General features: G+C 53.2%; 7 protein-coding genes across 7 annotated transcripts; 3 read left to right on the top strand and 4 right to left on the bottom strand.

Moving 5' to 3' along the window:
* The first annotated feature begins 3,061 nt into the window (after positions 1 to 3,061).
* On the top strand, positions 3,062 to 3,831 carry K460DRAFT_362268 (uncharacterized protein). Its single transcript, XM_040932616.1, has one exon. The coding sequence runs from the start codon at positions 3,181 to 3,183 to the stop codon at positions 3,463 to 3,465; it is 285 nt and encodes a 94-aa protein (XP_040794084.1). The 5' UTR covers positions 3,062 to 3,180; the 3' UTR covers positions 3,466 to 3,831.
* K460DRAFT_362266 (glycosyltransferase family 2 protein) lies at positions 3,496 to 5,602 on the bottom strand. The gene is made up of 4 exons (XM_040932615.1): positions 5,299 to 5,602; positions 4,358 to 5,203; positions 3,894 to 4,224; positions 3,496 to 3,829 (listed from the first exon to the last, which is right to left on the bottom strand). The coding sequence occupies exons 1-4, from the start codon at positions 5,361 to 5,363 to the stop codon at positions 3,674 to 3,676; spliced, it is 1,398 nt and encodes a 465-aa protein (XP_040794083.1). The 5' UTR covers positions 5,364 to 5,602; the 3' UTR covers positions 3,496 to 3,673.
* A 3,655-nt stretch (positions 5,603 to 9,257) lies between these two features.
* Positions 9,258 to 9,771, bottom strand: K460DRAFT_36400 (uncharacterized protein). The gene has a single exon (XM_040932927.1). It carries the CDS (start codon positions 9,625 to 9,627, stop codon positions 9,358 to 9,360), a length of 270 nt encoding a protein of 89 aa, XP_040794082.1. The 5' UTR covers positions 9,628 to 9,771; the 3' UTR covers positions 9,258 to 9,357.
* Positions 9,772 to 12,930: 3,159 nt separating this feature from the next.
* On the bottom strand, positions 12,931 to 14,114 carry K460DRAFT_362264 (short-chain dehydrogenase/reductase-like protein SDR). The gene is made up of 2 exons (XM_040932614.1): positions 13,516 to 14,114; positions 12,931 to 13,441 (listed from the first exon to the last, which is right to left on the bottom strand). Exons 1-2 carry the CDS (start codon positions 13,890 to 13,892, stop codon positions 12,979 to 12,981), a joined length of 840 nt encoding a protein of 279 aa, XP_040794081.1. The 5' UTR covers positions 13,893 to 14,114; the 3' UTR covers positions 12,931 to 12,978.
* Positions 14,115 to 14,239: 125 nt separating this feature from the next.
* Positions 14,240 to 16,913, top strand: K460DRAFT_324467 (uncharacterized protein). The gene is made up of 3 exons (XM_040930569.1): positions 14,240 to 14,376; positions 14,502 to 14,529; positions 14,614 to 16,913. The coding sequence occupies exons 1-3, from the start codon at positions 14,264 to 14,266 to the stop codon at positions 16,522 to 16,524; spliced, it is 2,052 nt and encodes a 683-aa protein (XP_040794080.1). The 5' UTR covers positions 14,240 to 14,263; the 3' UTR covers positions 16,525 to 16,913.
* Positions 16,914 to 18,007: 1,094 nt separating this feature from the next.
* K460DRAFT_36387 (uncharacterized protein) lies at positions 18,008 to 21,201 on the bottom strand. Its single transcript, XM_040932904.1, has 5 exons — positions 21,040 to 21,201; positions 20,872 to 20,899; positions 20,730 to 20,820; positions 20,212 to 20,680; positions 18,008 to 18,215 (listed from the first exon to the last, which is right to left on the bottom strand). Exons 2-5 carry the CDS (start codon positions 20,883 to 20,885, stop codon positions 18,169 to 18,171), a joined length of 621 nt encoding a protein of 206 aa, XP_040794079.1. The 5' UTR covers positions 20,886 to 20,899; positions 21,040 to 21,201; the 3' UTR covers positions 18,008 to 18,168.
* A 253-nt stretch (positions 21,202 to 21,454) lies between these two features.
* K460DRAFT_274017 (uncharacterized protein) lies at positions 21,455 to 22,991 on the top strand (the record flags this gene model as incomplete). Its single annotated transcript, XM_040927926.1, has 3 exons — positions 21,455 to 21,484; positions 21,558 to 22,821; positions 22,873 to 22,991. 3 exons carry the CDS (start codon positions 21,455 to 21,457, stop codon positions 22,989 to 22,991), a joined length of 1,413 nt encoding a protein of 470 aa, XP_040794078.1.
* Positions 22,992 to 24,062: the final 1,071 nt, after the last annotated feature.

The raw sequence follows: 24,062 nt of genomic DNA, 5'->3' as shown, positions 1-24,062 counted from the left end.
ACATGATCAGGACGCCCGTCTTTGTTAGTCTGTCATACTTCGCCATATCACTTCAGCACTTGCCACTTTTGGCGCGTTACTACAGCAATTTGTCGCGCGCTAGATATTGGTGTATCCACAATCGTTTGCACATCACCCGTTTATACCCATCATCAACGGGCCAAACACGAAGATTTCCCGCCGAGACATGGTGGGTGTGTCCTGTATGTGGAACCTTTCCGCATGGAATAGCGTAAAGCAACGCGGTTTAATTCGCGGCACCAAATTAAAACACCTGAACAATGTGCCAGATTGAGGACTGCTTGGCTACTTGGAAAGCTCTCGGAGAGTGGGGTGGAAATTGTACATGTCGTAAAGGTTGACGCGAGCGTGGAGAAAACAGGTAAGACCCTGGCCAAACTAAGTGCCGAGTCAAGGTCAAGCATCGGCTTACTGCACGACATTTTAGTGTTGGTGCATGCTTTCTCGTATTGTGGAGTAAAGCTCCGCGGTGCGGCTCGCTCGGATATTTTGGCCGAGACTCGGTGAAGCTGTGGCTTTTGATGAAGAGCAACGTTAAATTGCTGTGCAATAACGGGTCGAACCACCCGCAAAGGGGTTGACGCGTAAGGCAGGCTCTCATTGTTGCTATGGTGTCGGTGCTGATTTATTGTTCTTACCAGTAGATCGGGTTTATGGTGATGAACGAAGTCCCAAGTCTCAGCTGTTTGTGTATCTGAAACCATGAAAACAGCGATGCGTAACAAACACATTAGTGAACCATAGATCGGGTAGACTCAAACTGATGTGCGTTGGCCCAATTAGAAGGTAGGCTTATGTCGTTATATCAGCCGTGTTATACACCTGACTGATAACCGGTGGACAGAGAATTGGTTCCCACATTCCTCAGTCAGTCAATGGAGAAATCAAGAATACTGGAGGCATCGTTACGCGACGATCATCAGGGTCCTGACTCGGAGCGACCAGCAGCTCGTGCTCGCCTCTCAGATCTCGGGTCAAGGCCGGCACGGCACGGACACTACCAAAGGGCGCACCCGAGGTTCACAGCTCGTAGTGCTCGTGACGAGCTGTTAGCGAGTATTGTAGTTAGTATTGTAGTTGTCGAAGTTTCCAGAGGTCCACTCTTGTCCGGTAACCGAACCAAAGAGTTTAAGACTGATGTCAGCCAGAAGGACCCACTGCCTGGTCTGGATCCCTTGCAGTGCAGTACATTGACTGCCCATAATCGATTCGTGAATAGCGGTAGTTCTGCTGGATCTCGCAGATGATGGGGCTAATTGGCCTACAAGTATCGCATGCTGAGAGCAATGTGATAATGGGGGGATAAGGATGATATGGAATGCCTAGATAGTAAAACAAATATTCCGATGCGCGCGGAGATTGCGTGAATGTTTTAACCTTGTCATCATTTAGCAATAAAACTGCTAGAGATAGTCCGCTGCTAGCGATTCCACAATCAGCGAGCTGTGATATGCAACATGTCATATGTTGAAAATAGCAAGGAAACCTTCCCACCACTGAAGAAAAAGTGGGATAAACTGGGTTAAGTGAGACGCTGCAAGCCTCTCCTGACTTACGTATACGTCTTCAATGCGGCCCGGAAGAACGAGTCCTGAGACGATGCGAAAAGTGACCAGCGTCTTTCTTGCTTACCCTGTCCCGACGGCGTGTTGTGCGCGTGAAGCGAGATGTGCAGAGTTTTCGCTTTCGACCCAGCCGTATGGCATCCATTCAGATGCTGACAAGGAGTGGCAAGCGAAAGTCGGATGCCGATATGCAAGTTGACTACGGTACTAGGAGGTCTATATTCGTCAAATGGCGTGGACCATGTCAAAGTTTCACAAGGTCAAACTTGTGCTGCGCCTCCCTTACAGAACCTAGGTATTGGCAACAGCCAAGTCATCTCGATCAGTCCGAGTTGGCTAAACGTGGCGTCCATCCACGCTGCACCTGAGCGTTTTGAGCAGTTTGGATCAGCCAGGTACTAATCAGGTTATTCCCTTGGCCGTTAGTGAATGCGTTCTATACGCGCGCACGCGAGTGCCGAATGGAAAGTCCTTGCTTAATTTGGCTTGCTTTTCTGTTGCATCGGGGACGCGGGCCACAGAAGCTTGCATGCAGCAAGCTGCCATTGCACACATGCTCTACAGTGCATGATTGTCGTATCCCCAAATTCGCGAGGGTTTCTTGCACCGCGACAAGCAGCTATGCTAAGACGTGGGGAATTGGGGCTGGCGTCACGCCGCGTTCGGCGCTGGTCTAGCGCAAGATCTTGGCTAAGAGCATACAGGGCGGGAGCGGGATGACAAGCATAAGGTTTGGCAAAGGGTCTCAGTCATCTCGACTCGCTTGCTCGCTTGACATGGAGCCGCTTGCGTGTGTCATGGCGCGTTTAAAGAGGAACGCGTATAAGATTTTTGCTGTTGGTAAAATAATTGTGGACAGGGAAGGAAAGTGCCGCAACGCACAATGATGAATGCTGAGGGTCGACGAGGCAAGTGTGCATGAGAAGTTCGGCGCCGTCTGGTTTCTGCTCGCTCCTGGAGCCCCAACTAAGACGTGCAGGATGCAGGCTCGCTTGAGCGAACGTGTTGTTGGTGGGCCACCTTTTCGACCTGTCAGCGCTGTCGGAATCTGGTAGGGCGGTAACGTAGCAAGAACGCTCTGCACTCCTAAAGCGCACTGCAACCGATGCTGGGCTGGATGGACCTGGATGATGACCTGGGAGTACCTCGCGGCAATAAAAGACGCAGGCGCAGATGGCGTCGTCAGAAATGGCCCGCTGTGGTGCGACTTTCATAATCCTCCGCTTTTTATGCAGGCCATGGCCGAGAGTGGAGATAGTCCGGGAGAAGGATGATTGAGCCCCCCATCGCATGAGCCGGAATGTACCTAGTTACATCGCGCCCACCTGCCGTCTTGGAGTGGTTCACCGGGAGTATTGCCTGATAGCACTTGTAGCACGACAGCGATGGGTTGATATCGTGCCGCTCGGCTCTCTTGCACCCTGATTAGAAGGATGGATGGAGCAGTCAATGTCTGCGACGCGGACGACGGTTCGCGCTACGCGGAGCGTGTAGGTAGTGCGGGCTGGGCGCCCGAGGCAGCTGGCTCGGGCCATGTGTTGCTTGGGAAACAGGTTGCGAAGGGATCCATTCACAGCTTGTGGGTATTTGTCAGATGAAGTTGGAATTAAGTTTGTGCTGCCTGTGCGTCGGACAAAGAGGCGTGGTTCCTTTGTGCGACTCTGAGCCGGCCTCGTGGAGGAGGCAGTTACACGACGGTAGCTTCCGAATCGAGCACAGCAGCGAGCGACAGGAAAGGCGCAAACAGCCACCAAGCAAACTAGTGACATTATGCCATATTGACTTTTGCATAGACTATACAATGGGCGGAACTGCTGGAGTGGCCCGAGAACGAGAAACGCAGTGCAAACCTGCATGGACAATACCCGAGGACTCCTGAACACCATGCACCCTAACCGTCCCATTTTGGTGACCTGAGAGCGACCATGCTCGATAAAAAGGGATATAGATGGGGCATTCCGACTCTACCGCTCAGATGCTGAGATTAAGTCATACCGCGCGCGGATCGTCACACGTCTAACATTACTGTACCGCGTCCAAATTCGCGGCCAAGGCCAAGATGCTGACCAAAAGTGGAAATAGCCAGCCTAACTCAAAGAAGATGGGAAGAGGGCGCCTCGCTCGCGAAGCATGCGCCCGCCTGGGGGAGGCGTCAAGGGAGGAGTAATGGTAGCCATGGGTGGGATGGCAAACATTCTGATGTTGTCGTCGACATCTGCGCCTTCGCGAGTGCCCCAAGTGGTCTAAACAGCCGATGGTCAGTCATGGTGGAGCGAGCGAGCGATGGGTGTGGGGCTGGGGCCATACCTCTGTGACGGTGATGCAGCCGTACAGCTTGATGAGATTGTGGAAATAACCAAATAGAACCGAGGCCGGGATAAAGCGGACGTCGCCCGGGTTCCTCAACAAATGCGGGACTAGCTTTATTGTTTTGGAAAACACCCAGTGGGCGATGAAGAGACCCCAAAACAGAGAGCGTGGCCACGGTTCCGCGTGGGGTTGCTTGTCATGCTCGGCCTTGTAATACCCAGCCTCGGAGAGAGCCAAGTAGACCGAGACGAACAGGAGGCCGTCGAGCAAGAAGGCCCATTGCGTAATGGTGGTCTGGAAGACGGCGTAGAGAGACCACGGGTAGCTCCTATTAGGGCAAAGGATTAGCAAAGGCTGCGAGGGTGGTGTACGATACGAGTCGGGCGAGGCAGAAGAGGGGCACTCTTGGCGCGTCCAGGACGCGGAAATGGTGCAGAAATGGCAGCTAGAGGTGTACTTACAGCCACATGTGGCCTTCACTAAGACTAGTCAGATTGCTCCTCCAATTAGAGCGCACCCAGCGCAGACACTGGCGCAGATACTTGGAATCGTCCTCTAGAGTCGTCTCCACCTCACACTCACGGTGGTTCTGCAGTTGGATCTTCCAATTGTGCGAGAACAGCCAGCGTGTGATGAAGTTGTCGTCGTCGGCGTTTAGGAAATGGTCGCTGCCCCATGTCTCGTGCGTGAAGCCGTAGGTGAAGTTGGGGTCCTGTAGAATCTCTGATCGATAGGCCACGGCTCGTCCCGAAAGGCACGGCAATCCGCCGTCTATCCAGTTGCAGGCCGTGCAGTCAAAGTTCCTCCTGACCAGGTAGATGGCCCCGAGAAACTCCCAGATGCTCGATCGGTTGGAGCGGCGCAGCTGCTGGTTTGTGCCGACGCCTCCCACACGAGCATCCTCGAATGGGGCCAGGATCCATTTTGTGAATTTCTCTGGGAGCCAGACGTCGTCGTCGAGAAGAAGCGTGATCTTGGTCTCGACCTCGGGAATGGCCCGACAGAGCTGGCGGCGCTTGTTGGCCTGGCTGACGGACAAGACCTGGATGATCTTGGGACTGCCCAGCTCCTCGACCATCTGATAGACACGCTTCACGCGCGAGTCAGGTGTCACGAGCAGAATCTCGAGGGGCTCGAGGCGGTAGGCGCTCTGGACCGTCTCCTTCAATTGCTGGAGGTTTTCGGCCACAGTGGGGATGATGACGGTCATGTCTTTGGAGGTGATGGTCGGGTCGTCGACGGGCTGGATGGGCGTATACGTCCAATTGCTCACCAAATTGACCCAGAGACGGACATATCGAAACAAACTGGATTGCGCGAGTCAGTGGCATGCAATGGCGGATAAGGCTGCGGCAGCAGAGGCACAGCCAGGACCAGGACAGGGCATGGGCGGGAAACGTACAAGAGGGCCAGAAAGATACAAAACCAACTCCAATTGGGCACCAAGGCAAAAGAAAAGGGAAACATGGCAACGACCAACGAGCGTGGTAGTACGGAACGTGAACTACGACGAGTGGACGGCAGACGAAGATCACATCGAATGGTGGGAGTGAAAAACCCGCTTGCCCCGGGGAAGCAGCGGATGTACAAGTATTTAAACACATGGTTGCTTGCGGGCGGGCTAGGGCGGCGACGACATGTTTCGCTTCCCGGACGCTGTTTAAGCTGCATGAGCTTCCCTTAGCAGACTTTGGGGTAGTGTGAACCTGGCTGGAGCATGAGGTAGTTGCAAAATTACAGAGGCGGGCCAGGGTACGCACCGAGTCGGGCATAGCACATGCGCCAGTGAGCACGAGCGTCATGCTTGGATCCCGCCAGCCGTTGAATCGCTCGCATGTTCCGGCCACCCTGCAACGCCAGCGCCTTCAGGGATCGACTGCATCGTCGTCGTCGTGTGTGCGTCGACAAGCAGCAGCAGCAGCAGGGCCTCGTCTGGTGCAACCGCCCCGCGCTCGCTCCGGTGTTGGCGAGAGCACGAGACAGACCAGACGGACAGACGCTATCCCCGACACCCTCACCCCATGGCGCCATGCTATCCAACCGCCTCTCTTTTTGCCCTCGCCATTAGTCGCACAGTCCTCCTCCTTCTCTCTGGTCATGCCCGCGATGGTATGGGGAAAGGCCGCGCACCCAGCGCCGAACCAGTGCGGCTGATGATCGATGGATCAATATATGTGACCCCCCCAGCTTGGCGCCAGTCCATCTAAGATCAAGGGCTCTAGGCCCCAATTGCGCACTCAAGTGCCTCTTAGAGTGTCATGCACTAGCCGCTGCACGCGGTCCCCACCCAGCGTGGCGTTATGGCGAAGATAGGCGCCCGCGAGCCCTTTGGCGGCAGGGCTGGCGTCTCCAGCTTCCCTTGATACGTCCTCACCACACGGCTAATTGGACCATTACGGCTCTTCGACATCGCCTATCCACTGCCCTCAATATCGTCATGTTGCAGACGCTGACCAACGGGCTATTCTCCCACCGACTGCCCAATAAACCATCCACGACGTCTGTCCCTATGTCCACCCTTCGTGACCCAGCGGTGCCTGCTTTCCGACCCACCGGCCGAGGGAGACTATTAAATGACATGATATTACTACCGTTTAGTAGCTTGCCGTTTTTGCTCGTGCTCGGTCCCACCCCAGCAACTGCAGTCTGCATTCGTCACCCGCCCCTCCCTCTCGCCGGACACATTGCCCTATGTAGTAGACACCACGATTGCCTTTGTGCCGTCGTCCTTCAAAATGGACCCCCAATCAATTTCTCTCAGCCGCCGGGGCCAGCAAAATAGCAGAGGTACCTGCACCGGCTGAAGAGATACATAGCCCGCGTCCACCTGCAATCCTAATTCAAGCTCATGTACGTACGCTGCATAGACGGGGGTCTATACCTTGCTCTTGCAGATCAAGCTGTCGGCCCGCGGGAGCACATACGCGCTCCAATTGTGATGCCCTGAAGCCTGTGCGAGGCCTGCTCGTGCATACTGAACGAGTTGGCCATGGGACGCCATATGCTGTTGGGTGGTACCTTGGACCTTGCCTACACATGGAATGGAGGGTTACCATTCCGTCTGTCTACGTCCGCATTCGGTCTTGCCTTCAACCCTTTGGGTGCATGATTTGCTCACGTGGTATTGTATGAGCTTGATACTACGAACACTTCTGAGCCTGGTTATCCTGCAGTGTGTATGTGAAGGGAATTATCAACGCAAACATCCAAAAAGCATGGTGGGGGTTTTAAAAAAAAACGCCATCTGCAAGCCCTGCTGCATCTGACGGTTGCGTCATTAACCACAATGCACGGGGGCGAGGGGGGGACACATAGCTGATCCTCCGCATATTGCGGATCGTATCCCGCTTCCTCGCGAGGGCCAGTGCCGTAAGAAAGCCAGATACATGCAGCTAATCCGATAGGTTGAGGGTCTTAAGAGCCTCAAGCTGCTGCACACTCAAGCGGAGTTTTGTTCGCATTGAGCGTTGCTATCCATCGGAGCCTTGTACTTTTCACACTCCATCTCCCAAAAGATCACGGAGAGCACTTGCTGCGGGTAAACACTCACTGTCAATCAGGATCACCTGTTGCCTGAACAGGCTGGCTGCCGTGGCTCCCACGACGAAAACTGGGAGCAATTTTCCCTCAGCGCTGCTATCTCGGGTAGTCTCGGACTTTCTCGCAAAACTCTCGCCATGTAGTAGACAAGACTTCACGGATAGAAACAATACCTTGGGATTTCGAAACTTCTGGCGGCTAATTGAGCGTGCATAGTCAGAGACGTGTCTTTGTAGCTACCTGAAACGATCTGAAGGCTGGGACTGCCGAACTGCATTCACATTTGGCAATGCACAACACCATCCGGGGATATCGCCACGATCTATTTCGACAAGACCAGCAATACGTGGCTCCATATTGATCGAACAGTAAGCTCGGAACGTTGGTGAAGAGCAAGCGGGTAAGTGCCATGAGGCACATAGGCACTACGCGAAGAGTTCTAATGGGCGAACTGGTGCTTGACTGACGAAAGCAGTTGAAACTGAAGCACGCGGCTCTCATCGCAGAGTTAGCTGTCCGTCTTCTTGCCGAATAGTCCGTCTACGAACTCAGTGTGTCTCTTATCGCCGTAGCTTCAGAATCGACCAGGCGCGCATGCTCGTTGCCAACACCAACCTGAGGATGTAGAAAAGCACCCAGGAAGCCACCACCAGTCTCGGAGTCTCGCAAACGGCATGCTAGTCGTTTTCGGTCAAACCGAGTTGTGAATAGTTTGTTGTTGTTGACCTGGACGCTTTGAAGATGGGGCAGGCATGGCCTGTGGCGTAAGACAGGACGTCTGGACCATGCCCACGATTATACTCAGTGTGGCGCACAAGCGTTGGGGAAGTTGTAGAGGAGGGCCGATGAAATCCAAATCGCGCCACATAGAGCGCGTGTCATGGTTGCTCCTTCCCTTCTGATTCTGGGGATAGCTCGGCGCCGCTTTGACCCTTCTCGACAACAGCGCGTGCCGCTTGTTACTTCTCGAGCCGATATCATCAGCACGACCTTTGAAGATCTCGATACATCGATGAGACGCACTGTCTTCGACATCTTCCCTTAGCACATGGGCTAGACAAGACACGCTTCCGAAATCGACGCGAGGCTGGCGCACTGCTTACCCGCGCACTCCAACCAACCCCATCGCATCTACACTTATCGCAGTAAGGCTATCAAAGCTGTGACTAAAGAGCAGGATCAGGTGCACAAAGGTAGTCGGTGTAATTGAGGTTGATGGTATGGAAAGAGTGTGCTGGTGGGGGCGAGGCTGCGCTCGAGGCCGAACAACTCCATCATCCCACGCCTAGCGTCCGTCCACCACCTGACCTTTACTAACCATACATACCTAGCTCAAAACCTCCAATCAGCCGAATATGCACACCCACAGTATACGCAAAACTCTTCCTGACCAGCGCTTGCCGTTTGAGCAGAAAGGTTGCAGCACTGCCGCACAACGGTCGTAGAGGGGACCAGGGCCTGGAGGGTCCATCCTTGATCGTTACCCGGATTGTCATTAGGGCCATGTCAGCCCGGATTACCAGTCTCGAACCGCTCTAGACGGTCTTGGTCCGGCGCCATCTGGTTCCCCACACGCTTCAGCGGCAGCGTAGAGCTCGACTCATTCCCCAGAAGTAAAAGCCTCTTGCGCAACAGCTGCACGCCGCGAGCCTCGCTGCCGTATTCACCCTGGCAAAGTTCAAGCAGTTCCATCAGGCCCGTACTCGCTCTACTGTTTGTCATCGTGCGGGGGGTGAAGGAGAACGTCCCGGAATCCCGCAATCGCAGCTGCTATGATTCGACCGGATTCGAGGCTATGGCGGATACCATCTAACCAGCACTTCTCCTGCCTGCATGCGCGAGCACACGGTTGCAGAAGTGATACGCTCGGCTCGCTATGAATATTGGTGGCATCATGCCCCTTCGTTAGCTCTCGCTTTGCTTACTTCGCGCGAACGGTGTGAAGGGCTTTAGCTGCATGCGCCCATTCTACGAGAGGAAGGAAGATGAGCCAATCCGTTTCCTCTCCATTTGTGCACTCCACCAGGTCAGATTGATCATGTTCACATCCGCCTTTCACGCGTTCTTCGAAGAATGGAGATGGGGCTGCGGTCAAACGAATCGTTGGTGACAATCCCAAGCATTCGAGGGCTGAGGTCTGAACAGCAATGTACAGCAACCAGATGCGTTCGGTCGCGAGCCTAATCAACATTACACTATATATCGAGCGGCGCGCGAGATCGACATTGATGACTTGGGCGATCGATGTCGTACATGCATGCCGCACGCTATCTTGAAGCGGTCCTCACAGGGAGCACTAGCAACGCCCAAGCTTTTGCTAATCTAATAGCTCGACAGGCACGTCACTACTAACCTCGTTTCACTCCGAGGATGACGAGCTCTGCCACAGAAGCTCCAGACACTGAATACCTTGTCGTAGCAATTGCGCTGCGCGGCATCCAATCATGGCATTCCTTCAATGCATCCCCGATCTTTCATCCTAACTAGCGGAGCACATTACCCAACTATGCAATCGACTGAACATTGCCCAGGCTTCCTTTCCGTACGCAGTTGTGTGTGTAATGCATGTGTAACTGGTCATTACCACGCTGCCAAGTCTTCCAGAACCAAGAAATGCATGCTCAAACGATAGCAGAAGACTGGAGCGACTAGTCATTAGCTTCATAGCAGCATTAGACGTCGCTTTGACCTGACTATACGAGGTAATCCCATCATTCGATAATCATCCGACTTCGCACGCTAACTGTCAGCCTGGAGTTATATCTTACGGGCTATAAGCGCAACACGGCCCACTGCAAATCCGGAATTGTTGGGAGCTCCAGCTTTGGCGCATTTTGCATTTTGCATATACCTTGATTGAGGATCAGCATGGCATGCACGGTGCTTTAAGAAGGATTCCATGCTTTGAGAGCAAGATATCGGGAGACTTCCTCCGTGTCTGCAACATTGACACTATATTTACCCGTATCCAAAGAGAGTCGCAGAGACCATCGAGGCGCCCAAAGTCAGCATGTATTCCTATTGCGAGCAGCAGGGATAAGTGACATGACCAAGACGCAGGTTCGCGTTTCCATCCAATACACCATACCACATGATTGGAAGCGAATCACGTACCAAAACGACTAGTCGAAACAGCGAAACCACATCCGGCAGCGCAGTATACGATATCAGGGTCTTTGGCTGCACTTCGAGTCTCACGACTGATGCCTCGGCATGGGCTTGTCCCACGTTGACTATGGTTGTCCGTTCACAAACACGTTTTCGGCAATATTGCACGATCCTGGTGGCACCCGTGCCGGAACGCAACACACGCGATAAGCGCAAGTTTAAACAGGCCCAATAATCTCCGCGGAGGATCCTCGAACCTCGAGTTCACAAGACAGAGGGCGAGAAGAAAATGGAATTTACTTTAAGAGAAGGGAGTTGACGTCACGCGTCGATAATAATCATCGCTGCGGATACCCATTGGATGTAACCGTGGATTGTGGCGTGAATAACAAGTCGATAAAGACAGGGTGTTAGAGTAGGAGACGCAACGCCCTGCCTATCCGTCAGCCCAACAGGGGACGCTAAGGGTCTTACCCATGCTGTCCAAGCTGATTGCACCATGGACACTATCGCGCTCCATATTATATCGCACCTCCTCTCGACCGTCTGTCTACGTTTCGCTGACGCATTGGACCCTTGAGCAGTTCTCCTTCTATCACACCACAGTAGCGCTTCGCTTAACCCAGCTCAATGGCTATTCATCCAACCATGGAACGGCAATGGCTTCCACGGCGAAAACCTATGACTACATAGACACTGGCGGAAGCATGTGAAGAGCCGGAAACACCACGCCACATATCCGGGTACAACGTACATATCTTGCTTATTGAACACGGAAAATCTAGGGGCACGTCTGCTCATGTGGGTGAAAGGGCATCAATGTTGTACACAAGGCGTTTGCGCCAACATGTTCAGCTGCGTCCAAAAAAGGGAGAACCCACACGGCTGAAGAAGCGCTGACTGCCAGAATGGTGTTTTACGTGGGTGAGCGTAACGCTGAAAGGAGCACGCGGCTTTTCTACGACATATCCAAGGATGCCAAAGTTCCACCTCGACAAGCCTCAAGGTATCAGCAGATCGTGCGGCTGAACGGCGACTCTCAACGCGCCTGGGTAAAAGAAGACATCAGGTGCGAGGCCCTCCACGCTTCATCGAAACGAAAGAGATTGGATTAGACCTGCAGAATAGGCTCGAGGTTGCAGCAGCGGTCAATGTGTTGCGGACGACTATTCACATCGATGGCATCTACATACCCGGTGACATGACTGGAAAAGTCAAGCCTGCTCGAGACAAGGCCACTGAATCACCTCAGCCGTGCATGTACCTGTGTTTGGTAATCTTGAGCTCATAGTTGCAGTGGCGGTTGCTGCAGGATAATAACTGGGCAACCAACTTCAAGTCGAGTCGGCTGGAGTAAGAGAATATAGCAACGGTTGCGTTCAGTCACCCTGGGACCCACGATTGGGTTGATCGGGCCGCAGGCGGTGGCGGAGCACAACCAGGACAACATGAAGGTCAGTCACCTGGACGAATGGATATGCCACTGGACTGATGCAGTGAAATGTAGGGTTCGAAACATGGCTTAGCGCGATGTCTCTTCACCGGAGGGAGCAGGCGAAACATCCAACACACGATGTCGATCCTTGTCCCTCTCCACGTTACACAGAAGTTGAAGCGAAGCCACCCACCACACACACCTCGTCCAAGACCCCCTCATGTCCATTCAATGCGTTCAGACTCTGCGGTCGTCCGAGGGCGAGATCTAGAAATCCCCACACTAGCGTACAGAAGCAGAGTCAGGAGTCATGGCCAAGTCACACGCACCATGCATCGACACTGCTCAACCTCTCGCCGTGGATTCTTGACCCTGCAACTTGGACTTCCCCCGCTCTCTCTCTCTAAATAGGAAAACATTTGCGCGGCCTTGGTGCGCGGCCTGTACATCCTCCGCGGCCGCTTAACCGAGTTGTTGCGGGCTGCGACGTAGCGATTCGCTTGCGTGGCACCGAAGCGGACTTGGATGGCTGTCTCGCTGTCTATCGATTACTTGGGCGCCGAGGAGATTGTCAGGATCAAGAATCGTTAAGGCTTGGTATGGTGTCTGAGATTGAGAGACGTGCATAGGTACTCTTGTGAAAGGTTTGTTTCTGAGTGGAAGAAACTGTGGAGGGGAGCACGGCGGATTTGAGTCTTTCATGGATAACGAGAGTCTACTTGGTAATATGCGGAGTCGAGTTGGAATATAAGCCTCATACCTCGTTTGTTTTATCACCCTGGAATCGTATCAGTCGAATCCTGCTGATTTATTCTCCTGAAGCTTTGCAATTGCTGGTCACTCTCTCAAGGCCTGCCAACATGATCAAACACAATTCCTAAACCTTTCGACAGCATTATTTTGTAAAATAGGGGTAATGTGTCTCACGAGAGTCAACGTTTGTGTGTACGATGTGCAAAAGTTCTTGGGAAATACTAGTCTATTCTGTCTACAGGATAATCATTGCAGATTGACGAACAGTCCTCCGTCAACCAAGAGCTGGGCACCATTGACGTAGCTACTAAGATCGCTACCGAGGAAGACTGCAGGTCCAGCAAGATCACTCGGTACACCTGTTCTACCCAACGGTATCCGGCCCTCCATGTATTTCCTCTTCTCAGGATCCTCGAGATCCTTCTCATTGAGCTGCGTCTTGATGGTCCCCGGCAACAACGCATTGCACCTTATCCCATGTTCGCCTAGAGCGCAAGCAGACGACTGGATGAGCGAAAGCACGCCTGCTTTCGTAGGCGTGTAGTGGCCCTGGAAGGCACCACCGACAAGCGCGGAGATGGACGAGATGCCGATTATAGAACCACCGGGGGGTGTTTGGGAGGCGAGTTGCCGGGCGCCGGCTTGGATGGTGTTGAAAGCGCCCGTTAGGTTTGTGGTGAGGGTGGCGTTCCAGATTTCTGGTGTGATTCTACAACACAATATCGTCAGCACAAGAGTTGTTAAGAACAGGGGACATAGGGAGATTAGGAAGGTTATGCGTACTCCAAGAACTCCTTGAACTCGCAAATTCCGGCATTGCTCACTACCACGTCTAGCCGTCCCCATTTCTCCACCACGGCCTTGATCAACTGCTTCCCCGTCTCAGGGTTTCCTACGTCGCCTGGTACCTCTATTAACCGCTTCTCTACATCCTCTTTACTGATCTTTAAACTTTTTATGGCCTCTTCGATCAGCGACTGGAATAGTGAAGACGATCTTGCGTCGCCAAGATGGTTTACTGCGACATGTGCGCCGTGAGCCAGGTAGCCGAGAACGATGGCGCGGCCGATGCCTGTTACGCCGCCGGTAATGGCCATGTTCTTGCCAACGAGGAGCTGGGGGGCTGCCATTGCGCCAGACTCTGGCTTCCAGAGAGTCATTTGCAGTGTATAGAGACGGATTCGTCTCAAGTGCGTCTGGATGGCGGGGTATTGGATTGCTCAAGGCGGGGTCGTGGAGGAACTTCAAGGTGGTCGTGGAGGCGCAAGGCAAGGATTGAGGCTATCGAGGCGGTGGATGAGGCATGCAGAGCACTGCGTTATCTTTGAAGACGCCATTGTGACTATTTGGCTCGAAGCTAAGCTAGACTTTCGGGAGATAGAAATAGTAGAATGGAAGCATAACCCTTTCGGGCTCCACGCAGTCGGGGCATTGGTAGCCGAAGGGCTTGGCGGGCGCTATGGCGGGCCTTTCACCATGTCACGCAGCGGACGCGTCCACCACGCCAACCGTAGTAGGCCCGGCTCTTGACATGGTCTACAACTGGGATGACAAGGAAGCTGAGTGCTTCAGGCTGTACGTCGAGGAGAGACAAAGCCTTGATGAAGTCATATCGTATTGGGAAATCAGAGGCTTCACCCCCAGGTATGTCGACTGCGGGATTGTTTGTATGGGACGCCGTACAATCTCCGAGCATCTAACTAAGAAGCCTACACATCCCTCCGACAAGCCACCACGTGGAGAGGGCGCAATGCTAACTATGTCTTTAGCAAACGAGCCTTTCAAACGCAGTTCAAGGTACGTCTCCATCGCACTCACCCGTCTCATACAATTCCAGCCGCCTGAACATACCTCAAGTTGCCCTACTGACACCTTCTGTAGCGGTGGGAATTCCCAAGCAAACAAAACCCAGCGCACAAGAACTCCGCCCTCGTCGCCCGCCTCCATGTACTATGGGAGCAGAACTACTCGCAGAAGGACATGGTGGATACCCTGCAGGCTGAAGGCTTCCAGATCAACGACCGCGAGCTGATCAGGCTGCGGTTGAGGCTCAAGCTACTGCTAAGGGAGAGTGTGCCTAGACCAAAGAGAAAGCAAAACACAGAGGGCGGAGCACAGAAGAAGACATCGAAGAAGAAGCGGCCAAAGGTCGTGCCTAGGAAGGGGCTGGTCAATCAACTTGCAAATGCAATACTGGCAGAAGGGTCTTCGAGCGAAGAAGAGAGTGAGAAGGAGCAAGAAGCTGTCCAGGAACAACACCAACAACATGGAGAATCTGCGGAAGAGGCACAACCTCTCATCCTAGATCCCGACCTTGCGCCTTTGAGCACAGAAGAAGTGCTACGAAAACAACTACGGCAGGAACAACTTCGGGTCGAAAGCGACGAGAAATGGCGTGCGCGGAAACGACGACGGCGGACACGCGGCTGGGCTGGGTTGCCAGCAGACGCTCCGGGCGAGCCCCCTCGATTTCCCTCAGAAACGACCATCGATGAAGCAAAGGCGTATCTCGGATTGGACAACAACATGTACCGCCAGATCCGCGAGCGCTTCCTCGAGATCTGCAAGGCCGAAGGTCTCGTCAAGAAGACCATCGCCGGGCCAGAGAAGTGGGCACAGATTGTGCAACAGCTCATTCGCGAGAACGCACATTTGTCGGACGTCTTTCAGCAGGAGCCCGACGTGATGCAGAACAATGACGCGCTATTCCGACCGAAGGGCCAGAGAGCGCTGTCACTAGATGTCATATGTATGGATGTTACAAAACGCCTGCGTACGATGGAGACGCGAATGACGCTTGCTGACGCGAAGAACACCCTCAACTTGAACCCTGAGCAAACACGCCACGTTCGGAACGCTTTCGCCGCCAAGCTGAAGGAGGACCACTTCACAAACAAACACGAAGCTGGTGAGCAACACTGGACGGAGCTTAAACAGGGCTGGGTCAACGAGTCGGAGCTCCTCACCAACGCGTTGGCACAGGGCGAGGCAGATCCAGCTTATGCGCAAAAACTAAGGGCTGTGGAGGTGCTAGCGAGGGACGTAATGAAGAGGGTGCAGCAGGAGAAGGCGGCAAAGGACCCGAGCAAGAAGAAGCAGGTCCATCAAGGTCCTGGGCCAGGCCCTGCGCCGCCAGTAGTCGTACCCCAACCGTCGATATTGCAGAGCAGGGGCAGGCAGAGCAGAAGCAATAGTGCTGCCAACGCGACGCAGATGAGCCAGTTCACCATGCCGGCAATACCAGCTACTTCAGATCTGCAGATCGATCCAAGTCTGTTGCTAGCCGCGAGCGATGCTGCTATCCCCAGATACCACCATCCCGAAACCCCTTATCAACAACAGCAACAACAACATCACCACGATCAATACCGGCCAGCTCCGCAGCCTCAACTCCATCGGCCTCAAAACTCTCACACATCCCACAACCAGCAGTACTATCCTGCATCGCCGACCCAGCCCATGCCCCTACCAATTTACTTCCGCCTACACCCACATTCCACGACGCCCTTCCCCAATAAAACCGTCTGGCTCTCCATTTTGCATGCGCCCTCCGTGGCGGAGGTGCGCAACTTGGCTTTGCGAGAGCACTCAGGCACTATCTTGCATAAGTTGGAGGGCTTGATCACGTACAGAGGCGAGGGGCAGGATAGGGAGGTGGTGGTCGAGGTGGGCGATGATGAGGAGCTTGGTGCTTACTTAGGACATGTCCGAGGCGAAGGACAGGGGCAGGGTCAAGGGAAGGCTACGTTTGTGGTGTGGTTGGGTATGGAGAGTGGTGGAGGGTATGCATAACATCAAGGTCGATGTGGGTGTAGGATTATCAAACGGATCATTGTAAAGTCTGAAGAATGTGAATAGGCATGCCATTGTGACAAATCTCTGGCAGAAATGGTATCATATGCTATACCTACGCGAACTCCACTATGGTCCCATACTCCTGCCAGGATAAATGCCCATGAAAACGCCCCAAAATGCCGTCGCTAACATATCATCTACTTACGCTGAAATGCCGCAAGATCAATAGGTCGAATTGTTTCAGAGAGTCGACATGAAGCGAACGCGCCGCTATCAAGAAACCTGTTCAGTAGTCAAAATCTATCCGATTCATAAGGGTATGCCTAGTATGGTGAAGCATAAGCGGGGGTTGGAGCGCCATTACCTCAGCGATATTCTGCCTCTCGATATAACTCTCCTGATTAGCATCCCTGCCCACACGCCAATACACATCCGTGTAATCCGCACAGTTCATCTCGCGCAAGAACTGCTCATCGTGCGTAATAACCAAGAGCTGGAAGTTGGCCTGTTTGCGGCGTATCTGGATGATCTGCGACAACGATTCAGCGAGACCTTTGATGTTCTGCTGGTCTAGATTCGTCGTCGGTTCGTCCAACGCGATGAGGCCACAGTTTGTGCCAAAGCACTCCGCTAGCGCTAAACGAATAACGATACTGGCAAGCACCTTTTGGCCCGCGGAGCAGCGACCTCGCATATCCATTTCGGTGTCTTGCTTGGACATGACGACGCGATAATTGTAGGTCCGATTTCCCCTACCATCGCTATCGGATGCGATACGGATCGTGTCTACGTCAGTGCCTTGGTAAGCGTTGCGCCAGAGCTCTGCGATGATTCGGTTTATTTCCTCCATTTTGAGCGTATGGTACCTCATGATGGCTTGGTCGAGTGCACCAGCATATCGTCCGAGGTCTTCAATGGCGGCTTTTGTTGTTTCGACTCTGATGTGGGCTTCGCGGTACTGCGTTGCGGATTCATGGTACAAGTTGTTGTATTCCGCCATGAGCTCGGTCAGCTGGCTGTCCTTGTTCTTCATATCTGACTCTAAGCCTATCTTCTCCGAATTGAGTGTGTGGTATTGGATATCCCAGACTTGGGCCTCGTGTTCGTAATGCTCTTTATCTCGCTCGGCGCCATCCTCCTCCAGCTTCGAGATCTCGACCTGTAGGGTTTCGAGAGAGCGCTTCGCTTTGCGGTAGCGTAAATTGTCGCCGATGGAGCGTTTGGTCATTTCCGTATCGCGCATCGACTCTTCAATCTTCTTAATCTTGCGAGTGAGGTCTACTATGTCCGTCTCAATCCGAGCAATCTCACCCTGTAGATTCTCGATTTCCCGGTGAGTACGTATGAGTTGTTGTGGGCCGCCGCGGTCAATATAGGCATTGATTTCCTGGTCTGCCTGGCTCAGTTGACGAAGGCTGTCAGAGAGCTTGGAAGCCTCATCATGGGCGCGCTGAACGCGTTCATTGCCTCGCCGGTTGACATCATCGTACTTATACTGAGCCTGCTCGATCTCAGGAACTAGGTTGTCGATGTCTTTATCGAAACCGCGAATCGCTTCTCGCTGCTTGTTGTTTTCCGTCTTGAACTCTTCGATACGGTCAGCAAGCGCTCGTTTCTCCTTCAGCTTGGACTGTGCGTCATTCAGCTCGGCGTAGATGTCGCGTATGCTGAGTTCGAGGGTGGTGATGAGATTACGTGACTTGTCACGACCCGCAGTCAGCTGCTCCAGGGCAGTTCTAGCGTTACGGCTGTCTTCCGTGACCTTCTTTAGGTCGGTCTGAATTGCAGTGATGCCTCGCGACAGCCCAGCAGACTTCTGCTTCTGCGACAACTCCTTGATTTGGACTTCGAGCTCTTTTGCTTTATTGTAGTAACCTACAATTGTTTGAACCTCTTTTGACATTGACTCAACCTCCTGTTTGGCAGCCTCTAACTCGTAAATAACAGCATCTTGATCTTCGAGCTGCTTGTTGACAGAATCGCGCTCCAAAGTAAGTTTTGAAAGCTCGGTTTGGATCGCAGGAATGTCAGCCTTTCGCAGGCGAACTGCTAAATCGTAGCTAGGCTTCGCTTTCCGGGCTATCTCGAGCTCGGCAAACATTTCCTGGGCGTTGTCGCCTTGCTTGTTCATCTCCGCCCTCTTGATGATATCTTTTAGCTTGCGAACGAAGCCAACTGTCGTAAAGTCTTCTGACCGATCATCATGGAGTGACCTCATGCAGAGTCGGCAAACATTATCTCGCTCGGCTACCTCTAGGCACTTGGCCATGTACTCGATTTGTGCCTCAAATTTGGCTTTATCGGAAGAGGCGGCCTCGTAGTCGTCTTCGAGCAGCTGCAGTGTTTCATTGAAGTCAGATATGTCGTCTTTTAGGACAGAGTCTTTGACGATCGTTTCATTCTCCTGGAGCTCTGCTCGCCTCTGCTTCAACTGGGACTCAGAGCTCGACATTTGGAAGTTGATCTTGTCCAGCTTTGCCTGCGCAATATCTCGGCGAGACTTTGCTTCTTTGACTTTCTCGGTCTTCTCCGATAGCGCTTGTTGGAAAGAAGCCTCAAGCGTAGCAGGATCCCACTCTAAATCGACAAGTTGCGATAGCCGCTTATTATGGACCTTCTTCATGGTCGCCAAGCTATGTTGCTGAGTCTGTAGGTCGTCCCGCTTGACATCGACTGAAGCGGATTCGCGCGCCTGTGTCGTAGCATCACCGAGCTCGGTCGCTAAACGCTCTTTTTGGTCTTCCAATGTTCGCACCTTGCTCGAAGCCTCCTGGATGCGCTCGTCGTAGCGCTCAGAGGCAGCCAATGAGTTTGCACTCTGCAGTTGTTGCTCGACATCTAGTTTTTTGTTCTCGAGGATAGCCTCGCTGCCTTCGTCTGCTTTGATCTGGTTCATGGCCTTCTGCAAATCTGCAACACGCTTGTCGTTATTTATAATTTGGGTTCGTGACGACTCCTTGCTCTGAGTCGAACCAGACTTGCGCGTGTTGAGCGTGTTGAGGTCGTTCTGTGCGTCGCGCAGGTCCCGTTGCGTCTCTTCTCGAGCGCGGTCAAGAGCTTTGTTCTGGTCTCGGGACATCTTGCTGAGTATCTGCTGGAAGTCGGCCACTTGCTTGTCCGTGACATCGTAGTCATAACCACGGATACCGTGGCGCTTAGCAGCTTCCTTGATGTGATTTTCGCGCTGCTGAATTTGACTTTCATGATGCTCTTTCTGTGCTTCGTACTTTCCGATATCACCTTGCTTCGCACCAAGAGAGCGACGGCCTTGTTCTAGGTCGTGCTGGAGGCCGCCATATTGTTTTCGGAGGTCGTCCGCTTGTGTAAAATACGTAGAGACACGTTCCTCATACTGGTCCAACATGGACTGAAGCTCTTCATCTGACTCGGCCATGTGCTTTAGGTTATCTTCAAGGGCAACAACATTCTCCTTGTTAGCATCGAACGTGATTCGCTTGCCATTTAGCTGTGCGACAATCTGCTCAAAACGCGCAGCGTGGTTGTAAGCGTTGTTGGCCTTCTGTTGAGCCTCCGTGCAAGTCTTATCCACTCTCCCGTACTTGCCCCGCAGCTCCTCGATTTCGTCGAAAAGGACACCTTGTCGTTTCTCGCTCGCCGCCGCTCGGTCTTTGTCTTCTTTGGCGTGTGCTTCAATGATCTTGAGCTTACCCAACTCGACGTTTTGGGTCTTGCGGATCATCTTTATATTGTCTATGGCTTTGGTGTACTTGAGAGCCTCGAAGATCTCATCAAACTTCTTCTTGAGGGTGGAGGGGTCGCTCATTGGCCAAAGACTGTCTTCTTGGTGGCAGAAGATGACATTCTCTAGGATAGCCTTGGACACACCAAGATACTGCGGGATGATCTGGTCCAGTTCGGCGACACGGGTTGAGATGGAGTGCTTCTCGCCATCTTTGATCATGAGCAGCGAGCCTTCTAGCGTCTTCTGGCTCCTCGCCGTCTTCTTAACCGTGACCTGGAGGTTGCGAGTGGCGACCATGCGGACTCCAGAGGTTGAGCGGAAGGATAGCTTGACCTGCGCTAGGACCTCTTTCTCATTTCGCAGCTTTGGGTCGTGGATGAATGCACCTCCCGTTTTGCTGTTCGGGGGTAGGTCGCCTGTTGTTGCATACTTGAGCGATTCGATGATGGTCTTGCGCACATGTCAGTCACGTGGGCTGTCTTTTGGGTAGTCCGCTTACTGTTTTGCCAGAGCCATTCCAGCCTACGATGAGGGTGAGGGGTGCAGTGAAGATGATGGTTTCTCCTTTCTCGGGGCCGAAGGAGCGGATGCTGTGTCGATTAGTAGGTGTCGATGGATGCATTATAATGAAGGCCACTCACCCCTGTATCATCATCCGATCGATCTTGGCTGTAGAGTAGAGTCAGTGATGCGGGGACAAGGGACATTGTGGAAGCCATGTCAGATTTGATAGTATGTATAGGTACGTACACCTGCGCTGAGATTAGTGGGAAGATGCCGCATTGGGGGTGTTACAGTTGCTTGCTCACATATTGATGTTTCCGCGCTGCTCGCGGGGAGCTCTGGCGGCACTGCCTTGGTTGTATCTCTGTTGTGGAGTGCGCGTACTACGCAGTTGATTGTCGGATGGTGGAGAGTATGCTAGAGAGAGACGCTGGAGCCTGGTAGCTGAACGCGAGTTTGCTGTCGCGCCATCACGTGCCCAGGCTGCAGGGGTCAGACTCCCAAGGCGAAGTGTGGAGAGGCAATTATTAGCCGTCGCCTCGCCCATGCAATTGTTCAGATGCCTGCGAAAAAAACCCATCCCATTCCTCCGCAGCTCGGTCCAACGTGCCGTCCCTATCACCGCTTCTTTTCCCACGTAACCTCACTACGATAAACATAGCACATAGCACATAGCATAGCAGAGCCCAGGCCGTCCGGCTCCCGTGCGTTTGGACAGCCATGGCGCACTACCTCAATGGCGGTGCTGAGGTACGCACCCCCCCGCATTACTAGCATATTAGCAAGGGTCCATTCCCTCAGATCTGAGATGTTGTGTTTATAGATGGGCCTCACGCCCATGTCCGGCCTTCCCATGCACCCGGATCGCGCAGACTTCAGCAGTCTGCCAATGGACGATGTGATGCAGCAAATGGACCTCGACATGTCGTCGCTCGATGGCGCCGAGCCCCAGAACACGGGCTTTGGATTCAATGACCCGCAGCTTCAATCGGCTTGCGGCCCCATGGGCGATAGCCAAATGACGGGTGCGGGCGCAGGTCCATTGCCTACGGGCTTCGGGGCCCCCAATCTCAACCCCTCAGGCAGCACCTTGACCGAGTTCACCAAGCGGAGAAATTGGTCGCAGCGCGTGCTAGAAGAGCTGCGCGACCTCCTTCACATCCTGACCCCCGATGGCAGGATCCTCTTCGTCTCGCCATCGTGCAGGCCGCTGACCGGATGGGAGCCCTCCTACCTCCAGGGCCGCTTCATCAACGAGTTCATCCACCACGACGACATTGGCATCTTTGTCAAAGAGTTCAACGAGTCCATAGCGTCGGGCAACCCGCTGCGCTTCTTCTACCGCTTCAAGAAGTCGGACGAGACCTACACCATCTTCGAGTCGCATGGCCACCCCCACCTAAGCAGCGAGCCGAGTTCCTTCGCGCCCCCAAACGGCCTCAACTGTCGCGGCTTCTTCATGATGGCCCGCCCCTACCCCACCAAGAACGCCGCCCTCCTCGACTCCTTCCTCGAACACAAGATTGAGAATGAGCGCTTGATGAAGCGGATAGCCGAGCTCAAGCGCGAGGAGCAGGACGAACAAGACGATTGGACAAGAAAGACGGACGGTGCTTCTACCACCATGACACCCTCAGAGTCACAAATGCCACAGAACATCACGGAAAGTGAAGCCGCATCCTATGCCCAGATGCCGCCACCAGCGAAGCCTGCCATATCGAATACCGCTCTCACACGGCAGAATCTCGACGAGGCGCTAGCAGCCAGCAAAACGGAGAACATCAACGACAAGATGGCACGATACGAGGGAACGAATCACCTAGAGACGATCGAGATGCTGACGGGTCTGCGGTATCAAGACGGCGAGCGATCGCAGGGTATCAGTACCGGACATGCAAGCCCCAACCTCATTCGAGGTGACGCTGGCATACAAATTAATCTGGACCGTGAAGGCAGGAGCTCCTCAGACAAGAAGAAGAAGCTCAAGATAGCCGACGAATATGTTTGTACCGACTGCGGCACGCTGGACTCACCGGAATGGCGAAAAGGTCCGACTGGGCCCAAGACTCTATGTAATGCATGCGGATGTGAGTTGCTTGGTTCTTAACGTAGTAGAGCGTATGCTAACGGCGTTGCAGTGCGGTGGGCGAAGAAGGAGAAGAAGAAACAGCAAGGGCCAAGCAGTAGCATGCCTGGCGCAACTGCAATGATGCACACTCCATCCCTCCCGATGCAGAGCAGCACCGGCAGCAGCTGATGCTCATATCGTGCCTCGCCGATAACGACTATGTTTCAAATCAGCAGAGTGAGCGAGTTGAGCTACACTATCCGCAGCGTAACCTTCAAGTCAAGGACCGGCCCAGAACCGACCAATCATCCAAAGGATGATGGCAGTTATAAGTGATCGGAAGACAGTATCGCCACCGCGTCCGACGGTCAAGATTCGCGTGGAGCCTCAAAGAATCGGGGGTGACCACGTGCGTCGCCTAACATGACGAAACAGTGCTCAATAACAAGGCGCATGAGCGAAAGGAATGGCAATACGAATGCAAGAGACCATTCATCATCTCCAAGTAACGTCGTCCTGGTCTCGCTTCGATCTTGAGGACGAAGAGCATCAAAATCAGAGCGATACCATGCAATATCGAGTAGCTCGACCAGGGCCATCAACAGCTATCACTAAAGCCTTTTCAGAGTGAAGATCACTCGGGTCATAACGATACTATCATACCGATGCTTTGCGGGATTCGCATGTGGAAGTATCGATCGTGATATAGCACAGAGCGGTAGGAAGTACACGGGACAGAAGCAGTGTGGCTGTCCACTGCTTCGTAACCGTACAACGTGAGATAGATAGCGAAAGAGCAGCATGTTGACCAAAAGAATGTAGCTGCCCCCAAGGGCATTTCCTCCAATATTATGGCAATCCATTCGTTTTACCCAGCTCGCCAATCTAGTCCACAAGGCTCGTCCCTGCCGTCTATTTTATTATGAGTTTTCCGCATAAGAGACCCTCAACGGAAGTTCATCTCTTGCTCCTCCAAAACGTCGGTCCACCTAGGGCACTGTCTTGCTACAGTCTTACAGTTTGTCGAAATTGTTCTGTTCGTTATAATTTGCATGGGATCGAAGGTAATATTGTAGGCCATCTTAGTGAGGCTGTATCGCGTCGCGGCATTATAGGTATACTAGGTATTTTATGCTTGATAAGGCCTGAAACTCTTTGTCTTATTATTGCTATTGTATGCGCCGTTGTCTTTCTCTTCTTCATCGTAATCCAGTTCCAGTGTTGATAGTGCCAAAGGTACTTTCATGTCGATTTCATTGA

Source organism: Cucurbitaria berberidis, assembly GCF_010015615.1.
Source record: "Cucurbitaria berberidis CBS 394.84 unplaced genomic scaffold K460scaffold_1, whole genome shotgun sequence".
Lineage (NCBI taxonomy): Eukaryota > Fungi > Ascomycota > Dothideomycetes > Pleosporales > Cucurbitariaceae > Cucurbitaria > Cucurbitaria berberidis.
The sequence above is the reverse complement of the archived record's forward strand: the minus strand, read 5'-3'. Positions and strand labels throughout refer to the sequence as shown.

Coding starts and splice junctions, on each gene's coding strand:
- K460DRAFT_362268 (XM_040932616.1), top strand. CDS start 3,181: ATGAAGTTGGAATTAAGTTTGTGCTGCCTGTGCGTCGGACAAAGAGGC.
- K460DRAFT_362266 (XM_040932615.1), bottom strand. CDS start 5,363: ATGTTTCCCTTTTCTTTTGCCTTGGTGCCCAATTGGAGTTGGTTTTGT. Junction 5,204..5,298: donor TGTATCTTTCTGGCCCTCTT/GTACGTTTCCCG, acceptor CGCGCAATCCAG/TTTGTTTCGATATGTCCGTC. Junction 3,830..3,893: donor GCTGCATCACCGTCACAGAG/GTATGGCCCCAG, acceptor TCGGCTGTTTAG/ACCACTTGGGGCACTCGCGA.
- K460DRAFT_36400 (XM_040932927.1), bottom strand. CDS start 9,627: ATGTTGATTAGGCTCGCGACCGAACGCATCTGGTTGCTGTACATTGCT.
- K460DRAFT_362264 (XM_040932614.1), bottom strand. CDS start 13,892: ATGACTCTCTGGAAGCCAGAGTCTGGCGCAATGGCAGCCCCCCAGCTC. Junction 13,442..13,515: donor GAGTTCAAGGAGTTCTTGGA/GTACGCATAACC, acceptor ATTGTGTTGTAG/AATCACACCAGAAATCTGGA.
- K460DRAFT_324467 (XM_040930569.1), top strand. CDS start 14,264: ATGGTCTACAACTGGGATGACAAGGAAGCTGAGTGCTTCAGGCTGTAC. Junction 14,377..14,501: donor ATCAGAGGCTTCACCCCCAG/GTATGTCGACTG, acceptor CTATGTCTTTAG/CAAACGAGCCTTTCAAACGC. Junction 14,530..14,613: donor CCTTTCAAACGCAGTTCAAG/GTACGTCTCCAT, acceptor CACCTTCTGTAG/CGGTGGGAATTCCCAAGCAA.
- K460DRAFT_36387 (XM_040932904.1), bottom strand. Junction 20,681..20,729: donor GGAATGGCTCTGGCAAAACA/GTAAGCGGACTA, acceptor CATGTGCGCAAG/ACCATCATCGAATCGCTCAA. Junction 18,216..20,211: donor AAAGATGATCCGCAAGACCC/AAAACGTCGAGT, acceptor GTCACGTAATCT/CATCACCACCCTCGAACTCA.